Consider the following 11,459-nt stretch of genomic DNA (forward strand, 5'->3'; position numbering starts at 1 on the left):
AAAAACAAAAACAAAAACAAATTACTCCACTTGCTAGACCAAGATTTGTTTACTCTATATAGCTAACCTATGAAATTATACAAACTGCATAAGCAAGATGGCATAGGAAAGTACCACAGACCCAACTTTCTTCAGACATATAAATCCAACAAAAAGATACTGACCAAAACACATTTGTGGAAGATTTGTAAGTAAGTTACTTGTGTTCAGTACCCCAGGTGAGCACAATGCAAAGAATCACATAGAACAAAATGTCTGTTACATTTACCCAACACAGACCCAACAGAGCTCTTCCTGCTCCCCAAATGTAATGTAATGTCTTTAGAAGTAACCCGTCAACTTTTTTATAACAAAGATAAACAAACAAACAAATAAATAAATAACATTATCCCTAGAAAAATAGTGTTTCTATTTCTGGCTTCTAAGAGTCTTTTCACACACTGGTTTCTGTCTTCCACGGCATTAAATACTAAAAAAAAAATAGTGGTGGCTAATATGGTTTGGTTCAGTGTTTCCACTTAAACCTCATTTTGAATTTTTGCTCCCATAATTCTCATGAGTTGTGAAAGAAACCTGGTAGGAGGTAATTGAATTCTGGGGCTGTATATTTTCTAGGTTTTTCTTGTGATAGTAACATCATCATCATTGGTTCTCGGCCTTTTGGCTAAGATCAAGTGTAGTATCTGTTCTTATCAGTTTAATATCGGATACGTCCTCTATCCGAGGACAATATATTAAATGGATTTTTGGAGCAGGGAGATGGAATAGGAGCTTGCTCCGTCCACTCCACGCATCGACCTGGTATTGCAGTACTTCCAGGAATGGTGCACCAAAAAAAAAAAAAAAATCAGATAGTTTTTATAAAGCAGAGTTCTTTTTCCCATACTCCCTCTCTGACTGCCACCATGTAAGATGTCACTTTGCTTTTCTTTTGTTTTCTGCCATGATTATAAACCCTCCACAGCCATGTGAAATAGTGAGTCTATGGAACTTTTTTTTCTTTATAAATTACCCAGTCTTGGATATATCTTTATTAGCAATATGAAAGCAGACTACTGCAGTAGTATTCTTTGGAATGACAGTTTGAGTCACTAAAACCAAAGGTAAATGCTACAGAAGTAGAGAGACTGCAGTACTACAGAGAGAAAACATGTAGCAAATTAGGACTGGCCGTTAAACAGAAACACTAAGAAATCTCTTTAACTAAAAATAAACAAAAAAATTTCAGAGAAGATATATCATAAGAATATGTCTGAGAGACTCCCAGAATCTCTAGCTAAAACAATCGGTTTTAATGTATGTCAGAAAAAAAGCTACATTATAAAGACTGTGACAGGTAGATTTTTTTTTAAATGTTCAAATCTCAATCAAAAATTACAATGCATAGAAAATGTTACAGCAAAATAACCCCATATAAAAATTATAAACTGTTCAGAAAGCAACTATAGAAAATGAAGATGTATAGATTTTTAAAAATTTAAATAAATTAAATAATACTCAGCAAGTGAAAGAGAAACACAGATAACCATAAAGAAATTATAAAACTAGAATAAGCACAAAAATATTAAAAATATCAAAAAATTATAAAGGCAAAAAATATAAAAAGTAAAAAAATTCTAGAAGAGCAAACAATGAAAAAAGAAGCTCAACAAATAAACTAGGATACACACAAAGATATTTATAACAAACACACATACAAACACAATTTTAAAAGTCACAGATGAAAAGAAAATCTTGGGTGCCCCAAGAGAAAAGTGATGTGTCATTTACAAGCATAGTCTTTAAAGATAACCAGTGAATTTGCCAATAAAAAATGTGCAGGCCAGAAGAAAACTGCTATAGTCAAAGTCCTGAAAAAAAAAAAAATCTATTAAGTGAGAATAATATCAACAGCAAAACTGTTCTACCAAATACCAAAAAAACTAAAAAGAAACCTTCCAAAATAACTAACTTCTGAGAAAGTATATTGGCACTGCATGTTGGCTACATAGCAAAAAATGATAAAATGAGTTGTTTTCACTGAAAATAACATGATTCAAAAAAACAGCACCTAATTATTGGAAAATATATTGTTCTCAGAAAGACATGCACATACAAAGAAATTGAATTCTTTAGCATTATAATCATGAAAAAATTTTAAAATTATTTTTTAAGACTTATAAAAGCCTAGAAATATTTATAAACATGTTAATAAATGTAAAACATAGAAATATAATTAGTAACATAAATGACAAATGAGAGTAAATGTAATAGAGAATACTTCCTTGCAACTGAAGCTATTTTTTAGAATTTTAAAGTATATTGTTGTATCTTTTTTTTACAAAGGTAATAAAATGTCAACTTTATTGTTGCCATATAAACAACTTTTTGTACTGAAAAACTATAAAAATAGCATAAAGTTTGCTCTTATTGTAACCTAAAATTTTGAAAGCCAGAAAATCTAATTATCATGCTCTAGCTAAACTAGCTAATGCATTCTTTATCCACAAGTAACTTTCACTTCACTGAATTTGGGCTTCTAAAACACATGGGAATACTTGTATCTGTTGGATTCTGTTGGGAATACTTATATCTGTTGGGTCAAATTAAACAGTAGAGCTGAAGTTATTCAAATACATTCAAACTACACAGATCCCTTATAAATTAGCAACATAGTAGGAAGAAAAAGATACAAGAAAAATACATCCTAGAACTCATCAAAATTGTTGGTGTATAGTCTATACTAGCAGAGAGTAGGTTTCTTGGTCTGCTATATAAAATTAACACCAAGAAAAAAAAAAGTGCAAGAATAAGGTTTATGGCTGAAGTGGCTTGGTGTCATAATTCCTTATTCTAGCATTCTCAGAAGGATCTCATCCTCTAGACATGCAGAAACTGCAGGGACACTACAACATTCCTCTTCTTGATGCATTCTTAACATTCCTAAGCCCACTTTTTGTTAGTGTCCTTTCATACTTCCTAGGACCTCTGTCTAGTAACATATATCTGAATCTTGCCATCCTTTCTCTCTGCACAAACAGCAGTGAATATTGAAAACTAAAAATTTACACTGATAAAATAAAGTTGGATAATTCTCGAGTTGTATACAAAAAAATAATTTAAATAAAATACTCAGACAATAAAATAACAAATCTCTTAGAAACAAAATAAGGGAAAGACATGACATTGGTCTTGGCACCATTTTCTTAGATATAACATTAAATGCAGGAGCAACAAAGGAAAGAACAGAAACATTTAATTACACTATAATTCAGTATTTCTGTACATCAAAGAAAACACTCAATAGAGTGACAATGCCTTTTAGAAAATGACTGAAAATATTTACAAATCACATGTGATCCAAGTTAATATTCATAATATATAAACAACTCTTAAAATTTAAAAAGAGAGTTGAATAATTTGATTTAGAAATGGACACAATTAAATGAAACATTAGAAAGAAGCATTTGAAAGAATATAAAAAATTACTAATTGGTAGAGAAATGTATAATGATAATGAAAACCAAAATCACCTCACACCAATTAGAATGGCCATAATAAATTTTTAAAAGCAGAAAATTCATTGATGCAATATAAATAAAACACATGTTGACTGTTGGAAGACAAAAATACAGTCATCATTTAAAAATGTTATGAATGTTTCTCAAATAATTAAACATGAAAGTATCATCAAATACAGCAATGTCAATTATGAATCTATATCCAAAGTATGCAACTTGGGACCTGGAACATATATTTAACTGCCTGTATTTATTGTGCCACTATTGACAAAAGCCAAAAGGTAGAAACTCAGTTATTTTTTGATTTATATGCACACCAAAAAATGTAACATATATGTACGGTGGAATATTATTTAGCCTTAAAACAAATCTTGTCACACTTAAAAGTCTTAGATATTAAGATAAATCTTGATAATATTACCTAAACTAAGCCAGTAACAAAACATTGAATACTAGATGATATCATTTATATGAGATATGTCAAGCAGTCACATTTATAAAAACACAAAGGGGAAGAAGGTTTCTCAAGGGCTGAAGAGAGGGTAAAAATGGGCAGTTGTTTCAGTTGTTACACATGTTGAGTTTTAGTTTTACAAATGTAAAATTTCTGGAAGTGTTTTGGATAACTATGTGAATATACTTCACATGCCTAAAGTGTGCAGTGTTTTTGTTGTTGTTGTTTTGTTTTGTTTTTAAAGGAAAGGGTAAGGCCAGGTGCAGTGGCTCACACTTGTAATCTCAGCACTTTGAGAGGTTGAGGTGGGTGGATTGCCTGAGGTTGGAAGTTCAAGACCTGTCTGACCAACAAGGAGAAACCCGGTCTCTACTAAAAATAGAAAATTAGCTGGGTGTGGTGGTGCAAACCTGTAATCCCAGCTACTCAGGAGGCTGAGGCAGGGGAATTGCTTGAATCCAGGAGGTGGAGGTTGCAGTGAGCCAAGATCACACCATTGCACTCCAGCCTGGGCAACAAGTAAGAAACTCCATCTCAAAAAAGAAAACGTAGACTATTACGCTCATCCAAGATTCCAAGATGAAGTGTAATGGCACAATTACGTATCACTGTAGCCTGAATGAAACTCCAAGGCTCAAGTAGTTCTGTCCCATCAATCTTCCAAGTTTCTGGGACCACAATCCCAGCCACACCTGGCTATTTTTAAAAATATTTTGTAGAGAGTAGTTCTTTATATGTTTACCTGGCTGGTCTGAATTTTTTGGGGCTCAAGCACTTAAGATAAAATATTTTGAAAATAATAAAGCTACAATGCCTTTTAGCTCATGGCTATCACTCTAGTGGGATGGTTAGCTCAGGAAAGTGTGGTCTTATAAATCTCATAGTAGGCCATTGTCTCTGGAAGGAAAACATAAAGTGACACCAGTTCCCACCTAAAGTTAGAGACATCTGACACTCTATAATTGAATCCCAAAAGGGGAAATCCCTGGCAGAGATTCTGAGGTCTGGTACTAAACCTTACTCAGAATTTTCTCTTGGGCTGGGCACGGTGGATTATGCCTGTAATCCCAGCAGTTTGGGAGGCTGAGGCAGGTGAATCACCTGAGGTTAGGAGTTAGAGAGGCCCTGACCAAAAAGGAGAAACCTCATCTCTACTAAATGTGCAAAAGTTAGCTGGTCATGGTGGCACATACCTGTAATCCCAGCTATTTGGGAGGCTGAGGCTGGAGAATTGCTTGAACCTGGGAGGTGAAGGTTGCAATGAGGTGAGATCACACCATTGTATTCCAGCCTGGGCAACAAGAATAAAACTGCATCTCTCACACACACACACACACACACACACACACACACACACACACACACACACACAAATTCTGACATTCACAATACTGCTTCACCCACAACACTATATGTAATGTGGGGTTTACTGCTGAATGGGAAAGTAAAATGGCATTGTATGCATGCAGGCTTTTGTGCTGTGGTTCTAAGCAGGGGGTTTAGTTAACATGTGATACTCTCCCTTGGTGCTTGTTGGCCCCAGAGTTCCTTAGAGTCTGGAGAGGTTGAGCCTTTAAACCGCCTTACCCAAAATTTTGGTTCACAGCCTTTATTGGATTATTTATTGTGCCAAACAAAATAAAACCAGGAGATTGTATTGCTATGTCATGGGTAGGGTTTCAAGTTATTAGATCTTAGTTTGTGTGTATACATGTCTACAAGTATTTCTTTATATACTTATTGCTAAATGTTGTGTCTACCAAATTGGTCTGTAAGTAAGAGTGCTTATGTAAGTAAGTGTAAGCAAGTTTTTTTCTTTCTTTCTTTTCTTTTTGTGGAGACTGAGTCTCACTCTGTCGCCCAGGCCTGAATGCAGTGGCATTATTCTGGCTCACTGCATCCTCCACCTTCCAGGTTCAAGCAATTCTCCTGCCTCAACCTCCTGAGTAGCTGGGATTACAGGTGCACCACCACATCCAGCTAATTTTGTATTTTTAGTACACATGGGGTTTCACAATTTTAGTCAGTCTAATCTCAAAATTCTGATCTCAGGTGATCTGCCCGCCTCGGCCTCCCAAAATGCTGAGATCACAGGCATTAGCCAACGCACCCAGCCAGCAATTTTTAAATACATATGACTTTAGTATAAGTTAAGTAAATAAGCTAACTTTAAAATTATTGCTAAAATAAAAATAGAATGGTCTTCAAAACGTAGATATAGATTTCAAATTATGCAACTCAGAAACTAGGTTGGTTAAATGTTTTAAGGTCACTAACTGCTTCTTTGGCTTTTGAATGCTTTTTTACTTTTCTGTTTTACATGTTGGTAAGAGCAGAAAACATATGCCATGTCTCTAGCTGTGCCAGAAACAGTAAAACCTGACCTGCACCTAAGTCCATAAGACTAAAATAACTTGCCAGGCATTTCACCAAAACTAAGGATTGCTAACAGTTGCCATTATAACATGTAATTGAGACTAGTGAAAACAGATTTGCATGGAAGGTATGTAAGGAAAGTGAAATATGTCTTCAGTAAAAGAAAGTAAGAAGGCGTGAAAATGCAAATTTTTGCCTAGAGGGTTAAAGGATTGTTTTTAAGTAAATTACAACTAAAAGTTTAAACAAGTTATGGAAAGTTAGTAAAAATTATAAACAGAATCTATGTGTGAACATATTGGCTGAAAAACTATTTTTAGTTTTTCCATAAATTGAACACTGGAATAAAAGCACAACAAGGGTGCCTTAAGGCACTGACCTACTCTTTAACACAAATTTGTAAAGGGTTATAAAAGTTTAGTAAGAATCACACCTCATGGTCAACTTGGTTAAGACTGGATAAAACTATCTATAAGGTTTTATTTAAAAAGTTGGGGTTGACAATAGTAGACTAATGCAAGTGTGAAATTTGGCTTTGTTTCCCTTGAAAAAAGATTTTTCTTTGACTTATGAATAAATCATCTAAAAACAAAGGTGAAGACAAGAAACAGATTGTTTGAAAAACTAGACTTTCCCTCTTGACAACTTTGTGCTTAAAAAAACAAGAAGAAAACCCAACTTTATGTCTTTTAAACAGATGACTTGTGGTAATCTAAATTTCTATTAAGTGTTTTGAGCCTTTATAGCTTCAAAATTGTCTTTTCTAACCCATAGTTTTGGATGCCACAGAGAGCCCCTGGGGCATCCAAGGGAGAGGTAAACGGGATTATTTGACATGTTTATTGACATAGGATTATTGGTCAGGTAGTGTTTGATTTTCAGGTAACATTTTGGGGGGAAATGTTAATGTGTGTTCCAAAAGTTGTATGGAATTCCTAGAGTTCTGATGTCTGAGTTTGTGTTATCAATCATAATTAAAATTATTGTGTTAGGTCATTGTAAATCACAAAGGTGACTAAATTTGTTTTGTCAATCATGTTTTTCACTGAGGGAAAGCCAAATCTTCCCTCCCGGATGCCGCAGCAGCTGTCTGACTCACAGCTACAAACCTGGACCTCCGGCTCCACAAGGACAAGCAGGAGCTCTGCCCCTTTTGAGCTGGTGAGGTTGGAGCTTCGTGGGTGCAGCTGCAGCCACCCTTCCAGGTGGAAGACATGGGCATCTCTGCTGCCTACATCCTTGGAGTCCTGGGACGGTCCTCTCCCATTTTTGCTGGCTTGGAAGTGTCTATTCCTGCTTCATGGCCTCTCTCCTCTCCCAGCACCTGTATACTGCAATCTCAGAGCAGGGTTTTAGTCAAGCCGGGAGCCATAAATGGTAGCAGGAGGCAGACAGGTTCCATAGCAGAAAGGAGTTAGTCCCTTGTAGAGCACCACCTTTACGGGCCCACAGATGACAGCAGGGACTTCTGGTGCCTCCTTCTGGCCTGCTGATGGCCACCCATGGACCAATTGTAATGCGCTTACTTCCTTCTGAAGCCCAGAAAAGCCCTGGCTTCAGACAAAGGGCAGAGGACACAGAAACAATGTGATGATCAGTTGCAGAGACAAACTACCTTCTCTGCTGGCAGCTTCGGAGACGTGCAGAGACCTCAGAATGACCCTGCCTGCAGAATGAAGTCACCCTCTTCAGGGCATTCTCTCTTCTGAGAGTTAAACACTTGATGGGATGACCTGCCTACAGAGAGGAGCTACCCACGGTGTGTCTCCTCTGAACCCTTCTAACACTAAATAAAGATCCTCCATGTTTTCTTCATCCTTCACTTGTCTGCATATCTTATTCTTCCTGGATGCAGGACAAGAACTCGGGTAATAGTGCCACTGGTCACAGAGATTTCCAGAAAAAAGCTAACACCTCAAAGATTCTGTAACACATGCATCATATGTATATTCTAACATGTCGTCCCAAATGTCTGAATCTAATGTTGCAGACAAATTTAAAATAGGAAACAGAAGGTAGAAATGTATAGGGATAGTAACATCAGTAAGACGGGAAAACGTGCTTTATTTTCTCATTCCCCCAGAGCAAGAAAATTTGTCAGCCATTTTGCACAAAAATGCCTATATAATAGAGTTAGACACTATGGCTCACACCTATAATGACAGCTACATGGTACACTGAGGTTGGAGAATTGTTGCAGGAAAGGATTTCAGGACCAGGCTGGTTTATGTGGCAAGATCACATCTCAAAAATTAAGTGCCTTTAATAGAGCTTTGAGATCCAGGAAGGAAGTTGTGAAACTCTGCTAAAGCCCAAAATTGAGGAGTGTTCTTTTCAGAAGGCAGACGCTCATTAATGTAGGAAATCACAGGACCTCTGCTCTTGGCTAAAGAACTAGGAAATGGTCCACTCAACTTGGTCTCACTGAGAATGGTGAACTTACACTGTGACCATCCCAAACTCCTCCCAGCAACCATCTGGGAGAGGCCCTTTCCCCCCAGAGGCCTGGAGGAAAATACAAATTAATAGCCACACAGGCAGGCCTGCAGACCTTGGCCTTTACTGTGATTCCAGAAGCAGTTCAGTGACTCCGTTTCAGCTTCCTGGACCACAGTTCATGGCCAGTTATGCCTACAAACCCACACAATGACTTATTTGAAATGAAAAATTCTCTTTGGGGCTGGGCATGGTGGTTTATGCCTGTAGTATCTCAGCACTTTGGGAGACCAAGGAGGGTGGATCACGAGGTCAGGAATTAAAGACCAGCCTGGCCAAGATGGTGAAACCCCAGTTATGCTAAAAATACAAATGTTAGCCAAGCGTGGTTGCAGACACCTGTATTCCCAGCTACTAGAAGACTGAGGTTGAGAATTGCTTAAACCTGGGAGGCAGAGGTTGCAGTGAGACAATATTGTGCCACTGCACTCCAGCATGGCTGACAGAGTGAGGCTCTGTCTCCAAAAAAAAAAAAAAAAACTCTCTGGTATTCAGTGAAAGCCATACTCATCCGCACACTGATATAAGGTCCACCATATGCAGACCCAACTGCAGACACCTCCCTTAGTGTCTTCTCTACAAATCAAAGTCCTAAAGGATATTCAGTCTGTCTAAAAACAAAATGGAAATTACAACTACCCAAGTTCTTTGTAACAAGCCAGCGAAAGGTGGACCCTAGTGTAGACTCAGAAGTCCTATAACAAACCAAACTACCAACCATCTCCATTACAAACCCAGAGAGCATCCCATCACCCTGGGGGCCTAACAAAAGAAAATCTTTACCTTCTAAAACCATTTTACAAAAAGTTGAAGAGGTATTTGCTCCTTCAAATTCACAGACACTAATGCAAAACTATATTGTGTCCATTGTCAATGCTTCTATTTTAGCATAGCACTAAAAGTATGTCAGAAGAGATAAACAAAAAGTTTTTAAAGACATCGAAATTGAAGACAAGTAAGTGAAAACTTGCTGTTTCTAGATTATATAATCTTATATATAAAAAAAAAAACAGTACATTAAAACCTGTCTAAACTAATAAACATACTCATTAAATTAGAAAAATATAATAAAATTAAATTACAAGTATAAGTTATGGTTCCACATACTTAAACTCTCTGATATAATAGAAAAACAATCTATTTGGAATAGCACTGTTTTTCTATTATAAAACAATAAATTTCTAAGAAAAAAATAAACCAGATGTAAAAAATATTTACAATGAAAGATGCGATATATGCCGGGCACGGTGGCTCAAGCCTGTAATCCCAGCACTTTGGGAGGCCGAGGCGGGTGGATCACGAGGTCAAGAGATCGAGACCATCCTGGTCAACATGGTGAAACCCCGTCTCTACTAAAAATACAAAAAATTAGCTGGGCATGGTGGCACGTGCCTGTAATCCCAGCTACTGAGGAGGCTGAGGCAGGAGAATTGCCTGAAGCCAGGAGGCGGAGGTTGCGGTGAGCCGAGATGGCGCCATTGCACTCCAGCCTGGGTAACAAGAGCAAAACTCTGTCTCAAAAAAAAAAAGAAAGATGCGATATCAAAAATAAATTTAAAATTTTTTATGTCTATGGATTGAAAGAATAAATATTTTTAAAGTGCCATATTATCCAAAGTAGTCTATAGATTCAATAAACTCCCTTTCAAAATGTCAGTGGTATTTTTCTCAAAGTAATGAAAAATACAATTGTAAATTTATGTGAAACTACAATAAACTTTGAATAGCCAAAGCACTCTTGAGGAAAGTGAATAAAGCAGAAGGACATCATACTTTATAATTTTAAACTGTGTTTCAAGTCTATAGTAATAAAAAGTGAATGGACTGTGTGGAAAAATGAACAACAACAAAGATGGGACATAAACCACCACTCACACATTTCATGCATGATGCTATAGAGAATTTAAAACAAGAGTTTAACATAGAGGTTTCTCAAAATTATGCAGATATTTTTGTGTTCCCCCTAATAATGGAAAAGCAGTCGGATTGTGCAGTCTCTTCTACTTTATGAAGAGGACTTTGGGCTCTCATTGTAAACTTGAAAAAAGATCACCAAAGAAAAAGAAGAAACTTTAGAAAATTTAAAAACATAAGACAGAAGGTACCTCTGTGTTAGAGCAAAATACAAAGTCCTCAGGCATCCCAGAAACGATTTCCTTTGGAACACAGCTTCCCAAATCACATTTTAAAGACTGACTTTCTCTTCGACTTTTGGACCTCTCATCTGTTGCATTCATTCTCACATACCTGGTGGTTTGGCTACAGTCTCATGTCTCTTCATATTCCAAGGCTCTTTTCCTTGCTCCAGGTAGGTGATCAGGGCTGGCTTAGACAAAGCAATACCTGTTTTATTAAACATAAATAAATAAACATGAATGTTGTTCATATTCTCCAGTTCTCAAGTCAGTAATTCGCTCTGTAAGAATGATAGAATAGCCTCATAAATTAATCCCAAAATAATAATTTAAAACAGAAATTTTTAAACATTTAGAAAATATTTTAAATTTGTTTTTTTTTTTTTTTTTTTTTTGAGATGAAGTTTTGCCCTTGTTGCCCAGGATGGAGTGTAATGACACAATGTTGGCTAACTACAACCTCCACCACGTGGGTTCAAGCAATTCTCCTGCCTCAGC

At 36.5% G+C, this 11,459-nt stretch overlaps 1 protein-coding gene and 1 non-coding gene across 2 annotated transcripts in view; one reads left to right on the forward strand and one right to left on the reverse strand.

The window, feature by feature from the left end:
* Positions 1-11,459, reverse strand: part of LOC101036219 (uncharacterized) — a 40,688-nt gene that overhangs the window by 12,586 nt on the left and 16,643 nt on the right. The window contains exon 2 of the mRNA XM_039478461.2: positions 11,074-11,169. Within this exon, the coding sequence (XP_039334395.1) occupies positions 11,074-11,169 (96 nt within the window). The remainder of the gene's footprint in view (positions 1-11,073; positions 11,170-11,459) is intronic.
* Positions 645-835, forward strand: LOC120367503 (U2 spliceosomal RNA). The gene has a single exon (XR_005581879.1). It is a non-coding gene; the product is annotated as a U2 spliceosomal RNA (small nuclear RNA).

Source organism: Saimiri boliviensis, chromosome 12 (genome assembly GCF_048565385.1).
Source record: "Saimiri boliviensis isolate mSaiBol1 chromosome 12, mSaiBol1.pri, whole genome shotgun sequence".
Taxonomy (NCBI): Eukaryota; Metazoa; Chordata; class Mammalia; order Primates; family Cebidae; genus Saimiri; species Saimiri boliviensis.